Below are 23,324 nucleotides of genomic sequence, written 5' to 3'. Positions count from 1 at the left end.
GACCGAGCCGCTAATAACTCAAGCTCCAGACATTAACCCATCCCGCTGTTTCCTCCGCAGCCTCCACTTCACCCAGCTTCACTCAGCTGCCCGATAAACCCGCTGCTTCTTCCCACATTAACATGAATAACAAACCAGGGCTCGGTGCTCCGGTTGGATCCAAACAGAGAGCCGGGGCTAGTTGGGAAGCTAGCGGAGGCTAACTGGCTGTGCTTCTCTCCGGTCATGCTGCGGCTAACGCCTCACCAGCCGCTCCCAGCTAGCTCCGGATTGTTATTGAGGTTAAAGTGGGAGAGGCAGTGGATCTGTGGGGCAGCTGAGTGAAGTGGAGCCTGAGGAGGAAGCATTGGTTAGCCCCAGTTTTGTTCCGCTCTCTACCATTTCATTTCGAAAATACGCGCTGCCATTGCTCACTGGCTGTAGCCTTTTATAGGGAGGGAGGGCCAAGGGCTCCAATGGGGGGTGGGAGGGGTTCACATGAACGTACATGAACGCGCAGCCGGACCGGCTTGTAAACAATGGGCTGGAGATCAACACAGAGAGAGGGTGTGTGAGGTCATGCTATACTCCAGATGAAATTACACCTCTAGTTCTTCAGATAGCAATTTTTTAATTCCTTCAATCTACAAATGATGAATTTCGCTTATTGCTCCTTTAAGTTAACGACCATTGATATTTTAATCCCCATGATCAGAGGAACTATGATTTTACAGCAGATATCTTGTTATATTACAGCGGACATTCAGAAATATAAAAGACAAATTAAGTCAGACCTCTCCCACATTTGTGAATGAAAAACTCAGCTACTTGCAGCTTTAATTGTTCATCTTGAAGACACATGAGAGGAGGCAGGCTATAACAAATGAGATTTATTTATACATATGCAGTCCAAATATACATATATTAGAATAAATGTTTAAAAAGCCCTAACCTACACCACCCAGTTTAAGACCTGTGAAGTCAACAGAAGTCAGTGTTGATGTGGAAACATATAACCAGGATAAACACCATCTGTGTGCATAACCTTTGGATTTAATTAAGCCCCACCTAACACTACCATCCTTTCTCCTTTTCCTCATCTATTAAACTATTAGATACCAACAAACCCAATCCTGGCTCCTGAATACAACCCCCGCCCCCTCCACAGGAAATACAGGCAAGTGAGAGCGAGGGCAGACCTCAGGGAGATCCCAGAAGGCAGAGTCCTGTTCCAGTTACATACAGTGTAGAGAGAGACAGAGAGGAGTAGGTAGCAGGCAGTGGAGGATTTCACTTACAGTAAAACAAGCCATCTCGGGTACATCAGAGACCACAGGAGCAGGGCAGGGCTGAGTGCCCTCACTACCTCATCCCCTGAAACATTATCTATCTATCCATCCCAGCAAGCAGGCAGCAGAAGCAGCAGCACAGGGTTGTCCATGCATTTAAACCGATTCCCTAATCTCTCCCGCTACACCCAAAGGTTCAGGGCAGGGGTGAGACAGTCATGAGCAGAGCCAATGCTGCTATCCCACTGACTTGTGAGGCAGTTAACCCATTCACCAGTGATCCAGCTATCCCGTCTCATTTAGAGTTAACGCTGTGCAAAGCTTGCAAGAGCATGACTCATCTGCAGAGTACAAAGTGTGCGCGGAGCAGGAAAGCCTTCCAAACAAAGATCAAAAGCAATCAAAAAGAAATTACATGTCACTGGTAGGGAGGGATGTTATTGCTCTGAGTGGCCTGGTGGAACACAACTTGAACCAGCCGACTTTGACCAAATTCCGGCATGTGCATTTAGGAAAAATGACTTGAAGCCCTTATTCCCCCATTAGTGAGGGGTAGTTGCCCTCACAAGCTTCTTCACACAGAGATATGATTGTGGGCAAAAGCATCAAAAAAGCAAGAGCGCTCCATTTTTGCTGCAAAGTGATCAGCGTGGAGAATCTAAACCAAATAGTGTTAAATTGCAAACCCTTTGGCCAAACAAGACCTTAATCTAGTGTTTAATAAATACCGCGAGGGACATTATTTTCTAAATATTATACATTTAGGGGAGAATGGGAATGAGGGTGGCGACAGAGGGGTTGCAGTTCAGTCTTTTTGGATGTGGATTTTTATTGCCCAATATCCTGGTGGTGGGAAACTGAGAGAAAGCATTTACTGGCTTGTAAAATAGAGCTTTCAAAAAAGGGAGGACAGTTTTCAAAGACGGAAATCGTGATGAGATACAAAAGGGACCTCATAATGTGTTAAATTTTTCATTAGATTGTGAATCAGTTCTGATCATGTACCTCTTTCAAAAGCTTAATGCACTGGGTACGGTGCATCTCGCCCGTTTTCTTTCCATTGATAGTAATCCTCCCACACCACACCACACACCCCCCCTGTCTGAATGTCTTTACTATCCCTCCTTCAGTGGTCCCCCTCTTCATACTGTATTAAGATTTCTTAACCAGACAACAGACAAATCAACCCCAGTATAAGTGTCCTTGTGTGAAATGGTTATCTCTACCTGTCTCTCTTTTCTGTCTGTCTCTGTTTGTCTATCTGGCTGTTTCTCCAATTGCCTGGAGGTGAAGGAGGAGGTCAGTGGTAAGGTCTCAGTTGGTCTGGCAGCAGACACCCTTACTGGCTGAGTTTTGGGTGGGCTCAACCGTGATGGGCACTACGTTGGAGGCTGGTGAGAAGTCTGAGTCGCTTCGCCCTGAGATCTGCCTCTGTGACACGATGTTGTAGATGGCTGTGATGGAGAGAAGGGTGAAAGGGAATGAGTTATGTGTAGATGCCTATAAATCCAGCCAACAGTGGGACATATTGTGATAAGGACAAACAGCATGGCAAAACTGAACAACAACTGTTCTATCCAGACTCCTGGCAGCAGCGAAGGATTCTTTCCATCCTAAACTGGCATCGTTGTGTCATGTGGCAGTACCAAGTCTCATTTAGGCATTCCCAATGCTACAATATGCAATACAGTTTACATTGAATTTGCAATGCAAAAACGAACATTAGACATTGTTGGTCTTGCGTCTGTGACCCTACATGCGCATGCTGGTGAGCAGACACAATAATTAGCAGACAAGAGCTGCTGAAGCACACAGCTCAACTTCAGTGTTTTTCAACTGACATACAAATTTGCAGAGTGCAGATACCTCTCTGACTTACTGTTGCATACTGCCGCTTTGACTCTAAACTACAGCCAGATGTGAAGCACAACAGTCCTGAAATAAAAACTGCAGATGAAGCAAGACAGTTCAAAGAAAAACAAGACTCCTGGCTGACTGGAACATGACACGTCAGGGGGTCAAACTGTGACGCGCTACTACTGACCACGTGGCAGCCTCCAGGGATGACAGCTGAAGCCTACATCAAAGTGCCAAAAACTGCACTTCCTCTAATGGCCACTTGAGACTGACTCCAGTCAATCCCCCCACGTTAAAATGCCCAACTTTACAGCAGATGTAAACATGTTTACAGGCTGGTACAACAAAATGTCTCTCTATGGCTAATTTTCCCATTCATGACAACTGTGCGGGAGGGGGTTGAATTTTTATATAACACACCCATTTACATTTTATCAAAGGAGCAGTGTGTAAAATTTAGAGGGATTACGTGGCATCTAGCAGTGAGGATTGCAGATTGCAACCAGGTAATTCAGGTGATTATACACTAAAGGAAACATACTTTTATTCTTTTAATCTTCTATTTCTGTCAATATATCCCCCTAAATCCTACACATTAAATCTTTAAGGCTATAAGTTGTGCAGAATTAAGGGCATTTACATTTAGAGATGACGATCTACAAGTTAAATCCATCCCTCGCTCCTCCACAGCCCCACACTCTTATCTAAATATGGTCACTTCCAGCTTGAAAATCCAAGATGGTGACTGCCGAAATGCAAAACTTGACACTTCGAAACAGCAGTCCACAAATCAATAGGTGACGTTACAGTGGCTACGTCCATTGTTTTTATAAAGTCTATGCTACAGATCCCACACAGCGCCAGCTGCTGCGCCTGTATAACCCACCAGGATGACCCTCTCTGACCCACGATCTGTCTGCTGCTGATATCTACACGCGACATCATCTCTGCTCCACTGGGTCTAAAGTTCAGCTCTTACTGGCCCGCTAATGCACGGCTAACTTCCTCTCTTCTCCTCCCTTAACGAGCTCATTAGCTACGTTAGCTCAATGAGGCCTGTTGGTTTGAAGTTTTTATGAATTAGAAATTACTGATAAAGCTGTGGTGTGGGCAGAGTGTCTCAAATGGCTCAAGCAGAGGCGTCTGGGAATTGAACACGGTGCAGAAGCAGAATACAAGCAGTAAGTGGCACATACTTGCAGACTGATAGCCCCTGGAGCAATTGAAGTGGAAGCACCACTCACTGTTGGATTACCCCTTTAAGCACTCCAGGGGTTGACTCAGTCACAACAATTGCTTTTTTTGCCTCCATGTTACCAAAGCTCCAACATCAGATGCACTTGTTAGTGTGGCTATATGCCTCCTGGGCACATTTACTTGAGAAAAAAACTGAACCAGTATCAGAATTTCTGTCTTCCACAGATGCATCTGGTACAGTGGGTCAAAGTGGATTTGTGACCATAAACAAAGAGCATGGTGGTTTGCTGGTGACTGGCCGTCTTTATAGCAGCTCTCACCAAGACTGACTGGCTGAGCGATGTTTCATGGTGCCAATTAGTCATATTTTTGAAACGACTGAGGTGGAGTTGTCGGCAAAGACTGCACATCAGTGATGAGTACTGACAACAGATAAGATGGATTTTGCTGCCATCTAGTGGCAGACGATCAGTGTTATGTAAACCATCACCGTCTGGACGGAAATGTAACACTTTCAGACAAATCAATACCCAGTATATATACAGCATTATCATTAGATGACTTGGGAGCTTTAGACATCAGTGCCCTTCAGGATCAAATGCACTTTCATTCTATAATTTGATACGAACACTAAAAAACGGCACGAGATAAACACAAAACTCACCTGTGAGAATAGTCTGGAAAGCCAGCTCCACATTAGATGAGTCTAACGCTGATGTCTCCAGGAAAGACAAGCCATTCTTCTCTGTAACACACACATGCACATAACGCCACAATATGTCATAGGCCTGCATTATTTTTAAGTTTCATATCTACACAGAGCTGAGGTGGATTGTATTGATGTACAGTACTGGCATTAACACTGCACTGATTCAGCGACTGATTTCTTCTGCATAATTCGCTCACTCCAGGTTTCTCCACAGAGATGTAGTAATTTCAGCCCCTTCCTGTTTGATTGCTGACTGTGAAATGCTTTATAATTATAGAAAATCCAATGGGTTGTGTGACAGCTGAATTAACTGTTCACTCTATAAAATATTCCTTTTTTTTTTTTTTTACAGCAGACATATAAACATCTAATAGTAGGAAAAGCGCAGCTGTTGCCAATCAACGCTGACTTTGTTGTCCTAGTACATCTTGCCTGGGTACAGACCATTGACCCAGGCAAGACCAATGAGGAGTTGTATCAATGGCGAGCGCTACAGACAAGATAGACGCTGCTATCAAGGCTGTTCTAAATTGTCATGTCTTCTCCATTTCTGCCACAAATCGTAGTTAGTTTTAACTTCTCTCCACTCCACTCTTAAAACCCTGCACAGAACGGGTATGTTGGCATGGCTACACGAGTGTGGACTTATAATGCGGTTAGATTCAGGCTGATACGATGGTCTCTAGTGATTGGTTAGAGAAAATTAAGTTTCCCTCCCCGACAAAAATCAGTCAGGACACAATGTCAGATTGAAGATGGAAACAGAGTGTAACGAGTTGTCTAATCTGCCTGATATCAGGCGACAGTACATCAATGTGACAGTGCGACAGTTGGCCGTGACCCTGAAACCAAAGCAGCAAAATGGAATTCAGCCATCATTCATTTTTATCAATCAACCTGTGCTTTTCCTACTGTGAAATGTCAAAATGCCTCTAATGAAAAAGGCCTAGAACAAACAGTGAAGGACAAACTCCTATTTAAAAAAAAACATGCTCTTTATGCTGACTCAATCTGACCAACATCAAACATCACCCAAGTGTATGTATGACATGGAACTGAGAGACATTTCCTATGTGTGAAGATTAGGGTCGTCCACAACAGTATATTTTTTTTAGTGCTTAACTTTCTCTGTGATAACAAAAATGTCATTTTTAAACAAGCTGCGGGAGGGGGGGGTGCGAGACTAAAAAACAATTCTGCTCTTCTGTTTTTTTCTAATCACACATAAAGCTCATCTTCTGTCTCCGTCTATCTGTCCGTCTGCTTGTTTGTGTACGTGTGTGTCTGCTCGTTTCGCAGTGATGCTAGACGATTACTAAAACAATATAGAAAAGAAAAAAGAACAGATGCCAAAACTACTGCAGCAGATTGGTGCTGCAGTGATAGTTTTGGCTTGCTGGGAGGCCAATGCGGAGCTCTGTGGCCGGCTCTTTGGCTTTGGGGCGCTTCCACCTCCCGTCTAAACCAATTGCTCTCACCTAGATGTGCTCTCAAGTACTGAAATGTGGCGCTGATGGATTTAGCGTAAATCAGTATTCAGTGGTACAGCCGTGATTCAGTTGGTACCCTTAAAAGTAAGTTTAGAACAGCAGATGCAACCAGCAGATATTTGGTAATATTACGTAGTAAATGGTAATAAAGCTGCAAAGATTGCATTAATCATAAACATTTTCCAGTTTGTTCTTTCCGTCTCTTTACATTTTGATTCCAAGAATAAAGGAGATGAACAAATGAAATTATTCGTTCACTGTCGCTGTTGGGCTCTTTGAGGAGGAGCCTTAACTCATGGTATCATCATAAACTTTGCATGTATGTGTCCATCACATGGTCTTAATGTAAATGAGGCATCATAAATGATGTTTGTGGTATAGAGAAACAAATCAGTGAAAAACAGAAAGCACAGAAAGGTACAAACAATATTTATCTAGCGATGTAGATGAATTTTTTTACTCTAATATGCATCAACAGGACTCTTGTATTTGACGTTCTTACAGGCCGTCCTACAGGAGTCATTTACCAGTCAAAGCAGGTGCAACACGAAATCAGACACAAGCCAATAAACTCAAGGTCAAGAGTAAACACGTGGCCAAACTGCTCTGAAACAATAGGCTGTGAGTGTCAAAAGGTTGACTGTAAAAAATAAATGTTCTGAAACAAAGCCTTGAAATTCTCAAAGGGCTCCGATTAAAAGAAGTTTCATTAATTTAAATCAGGTCCTTTCGACCTTGTGCTGTGCTTTCTTACACGTGCTCAAACACGAGCCAAGGACGTATGGTGGACATATTTATGTAAAATGCCTTACAGTATCACAGTGCAAACATTTCTAACATGGGTGTTGCCACTGGAAATGAGCACACAAGACTGTACAAACTAAGTAAACTAAAGCAGAAGCATTAATTTTATCATATAACACATTATAAAGTAGTTAAGGATCTAATTAAAGCAGCTCACGGTCAGAAACGTTTGGTATTCAACACTACTTTTTTTTTTAAAGATTATGTTGTGGGGAGGGTTGTCTTTATTGTTAGAACATCTGAGGATAGACAGGAAAGGTGGAGGAGACAGGGGAGGACACGCAGCAAAGGGCCACAGGTCAGAATCGAACCTGGTCTGCTGCAAAGGATGAAGCCTATGTGGGGCGCAGAGTCTACCTGGTGAGCTGGAGGTCGCCCCTGAACTTGATACTTTAAGGGCACCTGGCAGCAGAATACTGATTTCTGTTAAATCCCTTAGTGCCAAATGTCTGTACCTGAGAGCGCATTGGTGAGAACGCCAGGTTTGCCATGAAGCTCCCAAAGCCAACCATGGGGCTCTGGGGCCTGCAACAGAGCTCCACAGAGCTGACGGGTACAACATCAGACAGGAGGCGGAAGCGCCCCAGAGCCCAGAAACCAGCCATGGAGCTCTGCAGAAGTACCATCAGCTTTCCAGTGAGCCAAAACGCCAATCTGCCAGGCTGATTTCGGCATCTGGTCTATTTTCTTTTCTATATTATTTTAGTAATAGCGTTGTATCACTACTAGACAAGCAGACACACACACACACACACACAAGCAGACGGACAGAGACAGACGATTAGCTCTATATGTGATTATAAAAGAAAAGCAGCATTGCTTTTTAGTCTACTACGTCGCCCTGCAGCTTGTTCAAAGATTAGATTTTTGTGATGAGAGAGAACATGAAGTATCGAATTCCAGGTCCTGGTACTGGTATAGGTTAAGTATGACCAGTACCCACCCATAGGGGCAGTCTATCTATGGTCATTATCACCTGACCTGACCTGGTGATAATGTGTTAAGGCCGAGTCCAAAACCTCACAGGCTGCAACACACACACACAGACAGTGACAATACCTGCCATGGCCTTGGCCTCATCTGTTGGCACTGCTCTTAGGTGGCGTAGATCACTTTTGTTGCCCACTAGCATGATGACTATGTTGCTGTCTGCGTGGTCCTGCAGCTCCTTCAGCCAGCGCTCGGCGTTTTCATACGTCAGGTGCTTGGCAATGTCGTAAACCAGGAGAGCGCCGACTGCTCCACGGTAGTACCTGGACAACAGAGGAGAGAGATGAACATTACATACACTGGAGCGGACAACTTTTTCTTGTCGCGGCCTGTTGGATATCTGGATTCTTTGCAGGTGTGTCACATGGGCTCGGCCTGTTTTGAAGCTGAGAAACACAAGAAATATTGAAGCAGATGACGCTCATAACACAAGTGAACACTGACTGACATCACTTGTTTTAATTAAAGATTGGCTGCGCTTGCTTGTCTGCTTCGTCAGTGCCTGTGGGGGATTGATACAGTGCATACCAATGCCTCGGGGGTTGGTTGCCACATCGACGCAGAGAATTCAAAAAGAGTGACGAATGCTGGGACGGGGACTTGATCGAGAAATGAGGAGGAATCAACAAAACACTTCCTGCCCTGAGGCAAAAAAGCTGCATTTTTGTTGTGTTAATCACTTCAGAATATCTAACTGATTCAGGAATGTGATTGTAAATTGAATTCATAGACAGAGGATGATCCTTTGACCTATGCAGCCAAACTTCATGTGACTGTGAATAACAGCTTTGACAAAAAATGCATGCAATGCACAATGCATGAGGAAGCAAAGAAGGCCCTTTGGAGTTCGTGTGCTTAGCCTGTATCAATATCAAGGTCATGCTTGTTTCAACCTTTGAATGCAAACCTGTGTGCGTCTGCATGCGTGCTAGACCCAATTAAAAATCCCATTATTTCCTTCAAGTGAGCATGTACTTGTGTGAAGTGGGTATCTCTGCCTATGTGTGGAGGCGAGTGTATGCACATGTGTGTAGCGGTGCTTCCACAAAGGCTTCAGTGATGTACTGTACTCACGCAGAAGTGATAGCTCGGTATCTCTCCTGTCCAGCTGTGTCCCAGATCTGAGCCTTGATGGTCTTCCCTTCTACCTGGATGCTGCGTGTGGCAAACTCCACCCCGATGGTGCTCTTGCTCTCCAGGTTGAACTCATTTCGGGTGAATCGGGACAGCAGGTTACTCTTCCCTACACCTGAATCTCCAATAAGCACCACTACAGGAGAAAAGAAAAGGCAAAGAAATAGGAACAATCATCAGCAGACTGTTTTGAACTTTTTTCAGTATCACGACCACAATCTCATTTTCAAGAACCAAAAACACATATGGAGAACATCCTATACACAATTGTGTTTCAGCAGCACAGCGTACTTTACGGCTGCAGCTGTAAAAGGTTAATTCCTGGTAGATCTTTGGTGTAACAGTTCATTAAACCACAAAGAAGTTACACTGAACAGTGTGGGCTGACCTTTTTGAATTAAGTCTGATTCTCATTGTAATCAGATAGCCTGTCTCGCCAATGACACACATGAGTGGCTTCCAGCCAAGGTAGAGCAGAAATTCAGGGGACTCCCACTGAGTATACTGAATATTAGAACCACCTGCTCTTTTTCAGGAAATACCCGCAGTCTGAGCGCAGGTGAATTCAGCGATTCACTGAAGATTTCACCAGTCAAATACAGTCATGACAGTGCTTTACTGTGAATACGTTAGATACGTTGGAGAGAGCTGAGACTCCCTTTTTCCTTTAGGGACCCCTTTTCTATAGCTGAGTAAACTTGCAACCCCTGACTTGGTGACACGGATATTTCATATAATATTCAACACATAAAAATAACAATTGATAAACTGCACATTTAATCCAAATAGTGAACGCAACAGCTGCAAAAAGTTTAAATAAAACAAGCGATTTCCTGTGAATACTGAGATGAGTGAGAGATGAGTTTTCCTACTACTTTTAGGAACTTTTTATAACAATCAATCATACTAGAGCCCAACCTATACTGGATTTTTAGGGCTGATGTCGATATTAGGGAGTTAAAAAAATCCTGAAACTGATATATCAGCTGATTCTATCTATCTCGCTCTCTATCTATACCTATATATCTATTTAAATGTCTGTATCTACAATGCAATCATCTCGTACATTGGGTTACCAAGGACCTATGACAAAGATATGTAATTGAAGCACGATTTTTTAGTTTACAGTGCAACAAATTAAGGATGTCCTCGTCAAGTATCTGCCAATACTGAGTCCTGATCCGATACCGAAAGCTCTATTTTCCTGGATAAAACAGCTGCACGTGCACACTTCAACTACTTTAAAGTTATTAAAAATCAATCCAATGTATAGCCTTTGCTTGACAACTGAATAGCTCTGCAATGCATTAGCAAAAAAATCCCTGCATCCAAGCTGCTCCTTAATGTTTTTTTAATTATCAGCCTGTTATTTACTTACTCTTTTTTTTTACAAAATAACTAAGTATAAAATGTCTTGAGGGAACTTCTCTGTCCCTTTAAGAGAGTATTCAGCCTGTGTCTGAGCCAGGTGACTGCACAGTATTCAGCTGAGTGGTTATTTTCATTGATTTATTTATTTCATTTCTGAACATCTTTTGCGTGGATTAGACTACATTAATATGTTACTTTTATTGGCTTTTTGCTGGAGGTGTTTTCTTTTATGACCTGTGGTGTTTCACAGCAGGCGGGGCTCAGCCCCAGCTCTTACACACACAGGAGATCGGCCATGTGGAGGAGAGACAGACAGAGTTGGGAGAGCTGATGAAGGCTGCACTCCACGCTGCTGTGCATGAAAGTAAACAAAAGTAAAAACACCTGTGTGACAGCTGATGTTTTGGGTTCTACATAGCTCAATATAACGGAACCTGATCAGTTAAAAATACCTTTAAACCTTTACCTTTAAACTTTATTGTAAAAAATGACATCAGTGCACTGAAAGAGTAAACTTCAATGGGAAATTAAGAATTAAAAATTGTTCTGCAAAAAAAAAAAAAAAACAACAAAAAACTTTTCATATGCATATCAGACAGCATACACGCTGATACCATTATATATGTGAGAGGCCAAGATCAGCTGATAACATCTGCCGACACACATATTGGATGGGCTCTAATACAGTCTTACTTGGGTTCTTACTTGAGTTCTTTCTGGCAATGTCCATGTTGTCTTCTCCCTGATACTTGACGATTGTTATATTAACTCTTTGGTTGTTTTAACCGTGTACTTTTTTAATGCAGGGCAAGTCTGTGTAGCAGGATAAAGGCTCTGTGAACATAGCTTGTGTTCAGGTCTTCACCGTGCCCTTATCCTGTCAGATTTTTTTTTTAACTTATTCTTAAACTTTAAAAAATAAAAATTTCATTTAGATTTCCTCACAGAAATAAATAAAATGCTGAGATATAGGCCCACTGTATTTTTTGTTTTTACTTTTCTTACACCCCTTAAAATCAAGAAGGCCTTGCAACCCTCTGTGAAATGTTGGCGACCCCTAGTGGAGGTCCAGGCCCCCAGGGTTGGGAGCTAGTGGATTGATTATACCACACATACAGTATGCTCAAATCGATTTGTATGAATAAGCTATCCTGCTGTTTTAAAAACAATGTATAATAAAAAAAAATTAATGTTTAGACATTAACTAAAAAATCTGAGAGCTAACTCAAGTCTCAGCCAAAAACTCTGCTGAAGTTTGTCCCGATGCCAAACACTTCCTCCAAATTGCTTTGGTTGACAGAAGCTACTATTTTACACTTCCCAAACAAAGCATAAAAAAATCCATAAAATCTGTGAACAATGACTAGACTTGGAGAGAGGCCTTGTTTTGCTTTAGATAAAAATGGCAGTGGAGTTGTTACTGACATAGGGTGAGAGAAGTAAATCACTACATGTGCAGTGTAGAAATGAGCTACTGCTTTAATGCTTAGTGTGTAATCACGATGATAAAAACAGAGGCTTTAATGCTGCGTCTCTTCTACTGGATCCTCTCCTAAAACATATTTAAACATTATTAGAGTGAGTGTTTGTCAGAAAACTACTTCCACAATTGTCAGGTGAGTCAGTGTGTCAAAAGGAACCAACTACACCAGCTCACCACCCTGCTGTTATGAAATAGGAACTTGTTAGGGAATGTTGAAACTGCATTCACGAACCGACCACTGTGTCCACACTTGCATTTAAGCAACACAGGTCGTTCTGAGGGGAAACTGTACATTAAAGTTTGTCAGTATGGTGTAACAGACACAAGCGGAAACCTGTCCTCACTAAAGGCTAGACTTTAAAATAATGAAAACACAGGGGCCACACATACCAACGGTGTGGCTCTCCTACATACCTAGAAAGGCAACACTGCCATTCTCCATTTCATCAGGGACAAAAGATCTTGGGCGGAGGACAAAAATCATTATGCAACCACTTCTAGGTCCTCTGCCATCGCACAGGTAAAATCATGGCTGCGTTACACACCCATTCTCCAACCTATTGTTGCGTTGGCATTCTTCAGCTAAAATGATATGACACCTCTATTTCATATTGTACAACACTGCACCCAGTGCAGCCTAGCCTGAAACTGTCTGGAGGTGGGAATGAAGAAAGAAACAAAATTATACTGAGAATCTTTCTTTTCAGAGAGATTATTTGATATATTTACATCCCCTGAATCCCTGTACATGGAATAAAAGATCACCATCACATGTCCAATCTCATTATTTCCATTTAGGTAAATTAAAGCAGTGTATAATGCAGACTATGGCTGGTTATCTAAAAGAGATACCTCCTATTAACATAGGATAATTAATTTCTCATTAGTGCTGACTTTATTGCATCAAAATGCATCATATATATATATATATATATATATATATATATATTTCCACTGAAAGAAGCTAATGGCTCTAACATGATTTACTCTGCTGGGCTATGAAAGGTGTTTTTAAACCAGAAAAAAAGACCAGAAGTGAAGCAGTCAGTCTGAAAAGTTTCTAAACAAACACCCAGTATTGAGGCTAACACACGGCACTAAAAATGAACATGTGCAGTACAAGAAAGGAGGTATGCTCCAGCAGGATGACCTCCTCCTGCTGATGTCTCCATCAGTAGGGAAAGGTTTAGGTGACTCACCAACAGCTCACCCAACTTGACTCATGCTATCTTACAGCGAGGGACAAAAAAGAGGTTGTAGGAACAAAGGAGAGCCATTACAATAACGTTAGCTCTTTCCTGGTTTAAGCACAGGATTGAAAGGCAGCCGATACCTTATCAGTGTCCTTGCACCACTGCACATGATTCAGATAAATTTGCTATTTGGTCACAAGGAGTCATGTCATTTTATTCTAGAGTGAACAAGTGAGTGAGTGAGTAAATCTCATCTCCTCTTTGCTCCGGGACAGAGCTTCTCTGTGGCCCAAACACACACTGCATGCAGGTATTTCCAGTTTGACAACACACGCTTGTTTGGTGTTCTATATTTGAACAGACCATGAACGCTCCATTTCCCCTCTGCTTATGACAAGGTACAACCATAAACTATTGTTTGTACCAGACAGCTATATGGGAACAATCTCCCCCCACCCCCACACATATACACTATACAGTTACAGTCCATTTTATACCAGATTACACATTGTGGGAGTGTTTCTGCATATCAAAAAAAGTTTCTTTGAAAGGCTTTAAAAAAAAACATTTAAAAAAATGTGTGAAAAGCCTACAAAAAAATTAAAATTAACAGTACATACAGATTGCACTGGTGTTCTAATGTACTGCTGGTCATCTTTGTTTAATTTGTGTGTGTGTGTGTGTGTGTGTGTGTGTGTGTGTGTGTGTGAAAAGTAGGCCTTTCACAGATTTCTGTCAGCTCTACAAAAACTTCGATCAGGTATAAAAGCGGTTACCTACGTCACAAGGACTCCTGCCTCACTGCCTGGTTTCTAAAAAAGCAGGAATACTGCTCAAGAACTGGTGAGCTTTCTATTTATTTTATATGTTCATTAAATAATGATGCTATCAGGTGTGTCTCAAACATAACACGTCAACTCTGTAGCCCTACAAATTCAAAAATAAATAAGAATAATGGTTTAAAAGTGAATATTTTTGATCAACATTGAGAAAACTCTTAAATACTATGAGAAATATAAAGGCTACTCACTATGACTGCTGTGAAATTAATAAAAATATAAGTTTTTGTCAACTCTGTAAGACATCAACTCAGCCAGACCTTACCTCTGACATAATAATATTATTATACTGATAATTACAAGGTTTATTAGTCAAGATTTTGATCTTTTGAAATATATTTTCACAACCTAATTAAGGGTAAAAATTAAAACCGCAAAAGAGGAAGGTTTTGTCCCAGTTTTGTCCTTGTGAATGAGTGTTACAATGTTTGTTAGACCATATTGAGATCTGTTAATTATTAGAGTTAAACTGCTGTAGGTGCAGGTGAGCTTTTATTGACATAACAGGTGATGTTTTCCCCAAGTGCTCAGACCTGTATGTAGATTAGACCTGCAAGTACACCATGAACCATGAAGTCCCCAGGCACAAAACTACTGGACCAAACTCCATTTATTCCCTGAGCCAGTCTGCTTGGAGGCTGTTTTGACGCCTCAGATTATGACCCCCTTGTTGACCAACACTGCATCCTAACATGATTGCATCATCGGCCTGCAAGATGATGACTCCACTGCAGATGCTGCTTAATACATAAGAGTACGGAAAGAGCCGCCTGTGTGTTAAAATGACACGGTGGGCGGCTGTAACACCGTGTTGTAATTCGTGGCAAAGTTGCAGCTAGCAGCAGCAGGTGCTTTTGTCTCAGGTCTAATGTCGCCTTGTTGTCAGGAGGTCAACACCTCCAACAACTCGGCATCAAATGACACTTGCTCACAGGTGAAGGCTGTCGAAGTTTAGCTAACTAGCTAGAAGACAAACAGGTGCTCACCTTTAAAAAGATAGTCATACTCGTCTTCTCTGTTGGTCATAGCTCCTCTTCCTCGGTGTCTCTACGTATTTAACTCGAAGTCGGACAAACTTCTGTTGTATTTTAGCTACTTCGCGACCGACACACCGCCGTTAACGACTTTAATTAGCCTCACGCGGACGACGGTTAATAATCACTCAGCGGTAAATTACTGTCACAATACAAGAACGCGACACCGCCGTTGTTATCACGCTTAAAAACAACCAACAGCAACTGGCAGCTGAAAAAGTTTCGCCTCGTCTTCCTCACCCTCTGTCACTTGCCATTACCGAGGCTGCGACGTAACGTCAGTTTCCTTGGTCCCGCCCCTCGCTTGCTCCTAATGGTCAATGGCTGATCGACACCTGTCACTAGCCTCCACGTGATTGGTCCGCTGTGCTGTCCGTCATGATTTGCCTCTTGGTCATTAACTGGGATGACGTATGTGGGCTCCAAGTCTCAACAGGTAATATCAGCCTCAGGTTGATCAGCAGCAGCAGCAGCAGCGGAGCTCGGCTGGCAAACAGTGGTATCACAATGTCTCACTGCAACACGTGTCACTGCAGACCAACAGAACAGATACAGTGATATAACACAGACTGCTGCTCCCAAAAACAAGACTCATAATTTAAAGCCTACTTTTCTGTTTGGGGATCCATTTAATAACTAAAAAATATTTATAACAGTGTTTTTATCAGCTTGATACATCAGGGTAGTCACTAAAACTTATGATTCCTCATAAACATGATTTTGATCTGATTACATGCTGCTGAAAGATATGTTAAATCTGCGTATGTGTAAGTTCTGTGTGGTGTAAAACATAATTAGAGACCCAAATATAACAACCTCAGAGACACAAAACGACTACAAAGAGACAGAAAACAACCAAATAAGGCACACAATTATCTCAAAGAGACACAACATCACGTCAAAGAGACACAAAACGACTACAAAGAGACAGAAAACAACCAAAAAAGGTACAAAGTTATCTCAAAAAGACACAAAATGACCTCAGACACAAAACGACCAAAAAAGGCACACAGTTACCCCAAAGAGACAGAAAACAAACAGAAAAGCACTGTTACATCAGAGAAGGACAAAGTTACTTAATAATACACAAAATAACCTCAAAGAGACACAAAACAACTAAAAAGGCCTCAGAGTGACACAAAGTTACCTTGATAAGACACAAAATTACCCCAAAGAGACACAAAAAGACTACAAAGAGACACAAAACAACTAAAAAAGCCTCAGAGTGACACAAAGTTACCTTAAAAAGACACAAAATTACCCCAGAGAGACACAAAAGGACTACAAAGAGACACAAAACAACTAAAAATGCCTCAGAGTGACACAAAGTTACCTTAATAAGACACAAAATTACCCCAAAGAGACACAAAAGGACTACAAAGAGATACAAAACAACTAAAAAGGCCTCAGAGTGACACAAAGTTACCTTAATAAGACATAAAAATACCCCAGAGAGACACAAAAGGACTAAAAAGAGATACAAAACAACTAAAATGGCCTCAGAGTGACACAAAGTTACCTTAATAAGACACAAAATTACCCCAGAGAGACACAAAAGGACTACAAAGAGTCACAAAACAACTAAAAATGCCTCAGAGTGAAAGTTACCTTAATAAGACACAAAATTACCCCAAAGAGACACAAAAGGACTACAAAGAGACACAAAACAACTAAAAAGGCCTCAGAGTGACACAAAGTTACCTTAATAAGACACAAAATTACCCCAAAGAGACACAAAAGGACTACAAAGAGATACAAAACAACTAAAAAGGCCTCAGAGTGACACAAAGTTACCTTAATAAGACACAAAATTACCCCAGAGAGACACAAAAGGACTACAAAGAGATACAAAACAACTAAAAAGGCCTCAGAGTGACACAAAGTTACCTCAATAAGACACAAAATTACCCCAAAGAGACACAAAACAACCAAAAGAGCCACACTGTAACATCAAAGAAGGATAAAGTTACTTCATAAGACACAAAATTACCTCAGAGAGACACAAATGTACCTTAATAAGATACAAATTTTCCTCCAAGCACAGCAAAGGCCACAGAACAACCACATCAATCAGTTAAATCAATTTTATTTATAAAGGCCAATATCACAAATCACAATTTGCCTCACAGGGCTTTACAGCATACGACATCCCTCTGTCCTTTGGACCCTCATAGCTGATAAGGAAAAGCTCTCCAAAAAAAACCCTTTAACGGGGGAAAAAAAACGGTAGAAACCTTAGGAAGAGCAACTGAGGAGGGATCCCTCTTCCAGGACAGACAGACATGCAATAGATGTCGTACAGAACAGATCAGCATAATAAATTAACAGTAATCCGTATGACACAGGGAGACAGAGAGAGAGAGACAGAGATAGAGAGACAGAGAGAGAGAGAGAGATGCAGGACAGACGGTAATGACAGTGGCTTACAACAACATTAATGAAAGTAATAACATTATAATTATAGTTCTGGCTACTGTGATACAATATGTTGAAAGTATATATTAATATCTGATAGTATACATATGTGACAATAATCATATGTGTATAATAACAGTAGAAGTATGACTAATGATGACAGCAGCAGCAGGAGGCATCTGGCAGGACCATTGCAGCAGCACAACCACACACGTCACACTATCCAGGCACCGCTGCAATATGAGTTAACCTGAGAGACAGTGGAGCACAAAGGCTCCGGAGAAGAAGCCGAGTTAGTGACATCCAGAATGGCCGAGTTAGCAAGATGTAGTAATAGGATACGAGAGAGAGAGAGAGAGAGAGAGAGAGAGAGAGAGAGAGCGAGAGAGACAGACAAGCGGAGAAGGTGCCCGGTGTATTATAGGGGGTCCTCCGGCAGACTAGGCCTAAGTCAGCCTAACTAGGGGCTGGTACAAGGCAAGCCTGAGCCAGCCCTAACTATAAGCTTTATCAAAGAGGAAAGTCTTAAGTCTAGTCTTAAATGTGGAGACGGTGTCTGCCTCCTGGACCGTAACAGGAAGATGATTCCACAGGAGAGGAGCCTGATAGCTGAAGGCTCTGGCTCCTGATCTACTTTTGGAGACTTTAGGGACCATGAGTAACCCTGCGTTCTCAGAGCGCAGTGTTCTGGTGGGATAATAAGACACTATGAGCTCTCTAAGATATGACGGAACTTGACCATTTAGAGCTTTATAAGTTAACAGCAGGATTTTAAATTCAATTCTGGATTTTACAGGGAGCCAGTGCAGAGAAGCTAAAACAGGAGAAATATGATCACGTTTCTTAGTTCCTGTTAGTACACGTGCTGCTGCATTCTGAATTAGCTGGAGAGTTTTTAAAGACTTACTAGAGCTACCTGATAATAGAGAGTTACAGTAATCCAGCCTTGAGGTAACAAAAGCATGGACCAATTTTTCTGCATCTTTTTGGGTCAGGATAGGCCTAATTTTCGCAATATTACGCAGATGAAAAAATGCAGTCCGTGAGGTTTGTTTTAAATGAGAATTAAAAGACAGATCTTGATCAAATGTTACTCCGAGGTTTCTTACGGTAGTGCTAGAGGCCAGAGCAATGCCATCTAGAGAAACTATGTCATCAGATAAAGAGTCTCTGAGTTGTTTGGGGCCAAAACAATAACTTCAGTTTTGTCTGAATTTAACATCAGGAAATTGGTGCTCATCCAGGTTTTTATGTCTTTAAGGCAATTATGAAGTTTAATTAATTGATTATTTTCTTCTGGCTTCATAGATAAATACAACTGTGTATCATCCGCATAACAATGGAAATTTACAGAGTGAATTCTAACAATGTTACCTAAAGGAAGCAGTAAATAGGGTTGGTCCGAGCATAGAACCTTGCGGAACTCCAAAACAAACTTTAGTACTTAAGGATGATTCATTATGAACGTGAACAAACTGAAAATGATCAGATAAATAAGATTTAAACCAGCTTAGTGCAGAACCTTTTAGGCCAATTAAGTGTTCCAGTCTCTGTAGCAGAATTTGATGGTCAATAGTGTCAAACGCCGCACTAAGATCTAATAAAACAAGTACAGAGACCGAGTCCTTTGTCTGAAGCAATCAGAAGGTCATTTGTAATTTTAACTAGTGCTGTCTCAGTGCTATGATGCACTCTAAATCCTGACTGAAATTCCTCAAATAAATCCATCCATTTTCGTAACCACTTATCCTCGTAAGGGTCACGGGGGTGCTGGAGCCTATCCCAGCTGACATTGGGAGAGAGGCAGGGTACACACTGGACAGGTCACCAGACTATCACAGCTATCACACCTACAGACAATTTAGAGCCACCAATTAACCTACATGTCTTTGGACTGTGGGATGAAGCTGGAGTACCTGGAGAAAACCCACGCTGACACGAGCAGAAAATGCAACTCCACACAGAAGGGCTCCCTCCTGGAATCGTCTCTTCGTGGTTGGTAGTCTGAGTGACATTTTGCAGATGGAGGCCAGGCCCTGTGCCCAGCTGGCCTGTTCAGTAATCCATCCATGTTTGACAGTGCAGCTCAAAAAGTCCAACTTAGTTTCTTTGACAAATAAAATTTAAAAGCAACATCTATGCAGTGTTTTAAAACTAATATTAGAATATAAGATATGGATCCTGAAATGTTGGATGTAACTGCATCAGATAGAAAGACGTGCCTTATTTATTATTATCTAGATAAAGAACTCTGCATTGAAGGTATCACAGAGTGAAAGTGAATAATGATACACAGTCTAAACTGTAATTTAGTACATTATGTTGGACAGTTTTTGGTATTTCCCACAATTTACTACTTGGCAGGTCAGGAAAGTCCCTGAAACAGCTTGCAGTCTTTAATGAGTCCGTGTTTAAACGCATCATAAAATGAGATTTCACTGCTGGTTTTACACACTGTTTTCATGTTGTGGTGCTCAGAGAGGACCTTTTTATTTTATCACATCAGACATGGATAACACAGACCAGCTGATATCTTGTGTTTGATAAAAAAGGGCCATTATTTTGGTTCAGCTCTTGTTTTCTCTGTCTCTTATCAGGCAGTCCACTAATTTCCCATAAAACTGACAGCTGGTTTGGTTTCAGTGTTATTAAATTTGCAGCAGGAAGGGAAAAAACATTTGTACCATATCTCCCACAGCCCTTCAGAGAGGCCTGCGCACTCGTTCACTCCATGCATCATCAGTCTGGCAGAGTTTAGCCAACATTAATTGGGCCAGTTAATTATCGCAGCTTAGTCGGAGGAAAAAGAGATATCATGTTTGAAAAGGTTGCATAGCCCTGACCTTTTCTGTCACACGGAGATGCTACTGTACATCTAAAAATAAGGAAAAAAGATGTCTCAGAAGTTTTTCTGCATCTTTGCCTCTTCGTATGTTGAAATCTCCAGATTTTTTAGACCTCATTATGGAGTTCCTGTTAGGTTATGAACCTCTGATGCAGCTCAGCATTTGATGTGGAAGAAATATGGTTTCATACTTTGACTCGTACAACTGTATGTGTTTGATAGAGAGTTTAATTAACAGATATTAATTGTAGGTTTAATGGTGTGTTATTGTGATTGATTTGAATCACAGATGAGGTGGTAAATCTTACTAATCTGGTATTCTTAATTACTTGAATTCTTTGGGCCTGTATCACAGGTGTTCAGGTGTTACTAATATCAAGAACAATGGCTCTGTGCTGTTTGTGTTTTTCAGTGGGTCGTGATAGTGTGACAGTGAGTGGTCTTTTACCTGTGCGATTTTGGGCAACGTAATAGGGGTTTGGTATGGGGTAAGATAGATGTATCAAAAGGGCATAGTCTTGGCTACCAAGGGCGTACATTTAGTTGCAACACTGGGGGGGGACACATATTAAGTGGGAGGCCTGGTTAATTTATAGACCTTTTTCCTGTTAGTGAACAGTATGACATTTGTTGGTGGGTGGGGCTTAGCTGGAGGCAAAACTATGCTCCACAGACATTAGCTAGTGCTAGCTAGCAAGTTCTGTTGGCTTGTTTTAGACAATAGAGGAAGATGATGTGAGTGGTGCATTCAGGAATATGCATTCCAAGTGACGGAGTGCACTCTGGCACAAACTGGAGTTATCCAGAGGACCGAGTGGAGTGAATGTGTGGTTAACTGTTTGTTGCTCTATAAAGATACTAGTTCATACCCATTGGTAGCTTTGTCACCTTCTACCTATGCCAATCCTCAATGCCTATGTGCAGTTTCACATAGATTGACCACATCAGTGAGTAGAGAAACGTGAGACAGACAGAATGACTGACTGACAGAATGACACACTGACAGTTTCCGTGATTATGTACAGCATACCATACCATGACTTAGTCATACCAAAAATTAGAAAAAAAACAACAACATTGGTCCACAGGGGGAGCCACAGCGATCAGTCGCATTTTAGCCATTTTTAAGCATTTTTCTGTTGTTATAGCGCCACCCAGTTGCCAATTAGAGTTAAAGTTCTCCAGTCACCTTGAGGCATCCTGTGCTACATATCTACCACGTTTAGTAAAAATTGATTGGGTGGTTATGCCTAGATAAGAAATTAGCTCTCTAGCGCCCCCATTTTGTTTGATGGGGTCAATAATGGAGGGGTCCCCTCAGATTATGTGTGGTCATATGCCTACAAAGTTGCGTTGTGATGGGTGAAACCCTTGAGATGTTATACACCTTTATGTGATGAGCCACGTCCTCCGCAATATTCATTGCCTTATAGAAGCTCAGTTTTAGTAAGTTTTCCAATTTTTGCCAAGAGGGAACTTTAGATATTGGTCCCTAGATTATGTTCACCCAGTTTCATGCAGATCGCTCAAACTTCCTAAGAAGAGATCGATTTTAACTGTTTTTCAAAAAATTCAAAATGGCCGAAAATCTATATAACCGGAAGTTATGGGTTCTTGAGGCAAATGTGTTCCTCATGAGGAGAGGCATCTCTGTGCAAAGTTTCATGTCTCTACGACATACGGGGCATGAGATATGCCCATTCAAAGTTTGCCATTTCAATCAGTTGCTATAGCGCCCCCCTTTGGCCAATTGATGTAATATTGCTTCATTCGCATCCTCCCATGACCCTCTACCACTGTGTCAAATTTCATATGGATTGACCAAGACAGTTAGGAGAAAAACATGGAACAGACACACACACACACACACACACACACACACACACAGAGTTTTCGTCATTATAGAGTAAAAAAGATATAAAGCTCCGTCTCTTCGACCAACAGGGCTCTCATTTTAGTGTAGAGCATCAGACTGAAATTACGAATGCACCACGTCAGGTCACTCACTCTCCTGAGGCCTGTACTACGAAGTAGGATTTGGAGTTAGCGAGCTAACTTCAGGGCTAACTAAAACTGGGTTTTCAGTACTACAAAGCTGGTTCTCTTTTTAGTGCGATAAATCACCGTGGTAACTGATGCAGAACAGCTACCAGCCTGTCAGCACCCCGACCTCTGACCAATCAGATCACTGAGGACAGGAGTATCCACAGAGTCTCAGGTAAAAAAAAACAGTAACCTTTAAACCTTATGAAGTTAGAGGTCAGTGTAGTAGAATCACGTCAGGGCTCTATTTTTAATGGTTTTAAAACAGCTTCTAACAAACACAGATCGTTTCCACACTAAACACATGATTTTAGCGGGATTTTAACACAAAGCTATTTTTACCCTGATTCATCACTGCAGCTCAAAATAACTTTAGACACCTGTGTCATGAGGACTAGAAAAACGCTGCTAATTGGCTCCCGTTATTAAATGCAACATTTAGATCAAATAGACCTCTTCAGTGATTAATGGGGCTACTTTTCCACCCTTTACTTCAGCAGCAGAAACAGTCTGATGTTACTCTAAAGTGTTTTATGTGACATATTCAGAGTAGTTTCATCATCATCCAACTAAAGAGGAAAAAATACTCTATATGTCACTTATAGCCTGGTGACACCTACACGTAAAGAGTACTGTTGACACCCAACACCAA

The 23,324-nt window shown here is 41.6% G+C and overlaps 1 protein-coding gene across 1 annotated transcript; it reads right to left on the bottom strand.

The window, feature by feature from the left end:
• Positions 1-854: 854 nt before the first annotated feature.
• Positions 855-15,651, bottom strand: rab11al (RAB11a, member RAS oncogene family, like). The gene is made up of 5 exons (XM_049582866.1): positions 15,322-15,651; positions 9,390-9,585; positions 8,385-8,578; positions 4,987-5,067; positions 855-2,722 (listed from the first exon to the last, which is right to left on the bottom strand). The coding sequence occupies exons 1-5, from the start codon at positions 15,359-15,361 to the stop codon at positions 2,583-2,585; spliced, it is 651 nt and encodes a 216-aa protein (XP_049438823.1). The 5' UTR covers positions 15,362-15,651; the 3' UTR covers positions 855-2,582.
• Between the last annotated feature and the right edge of the window lie 7,673 nt (positions 15,652-23,324).

Source organism: Epinephelus fuscoguttatus, linkage group LG8 (assembly GCF_011397635.1).
Source record: "Epinephelus fuscoguttatus linkage group LG8, E.fuscoguttatus.final_Chr_v1".
Taxonomy (NCBI): Eukaryota; Metazoa; Chordata; class Actinopteri; order Perciformes; family Serranidae; genus Epinephelus; species Epinephelus fuscoguttatus.
This window is presented reverse-complemented; position numbering and strand designations above follow the sequence as displayed.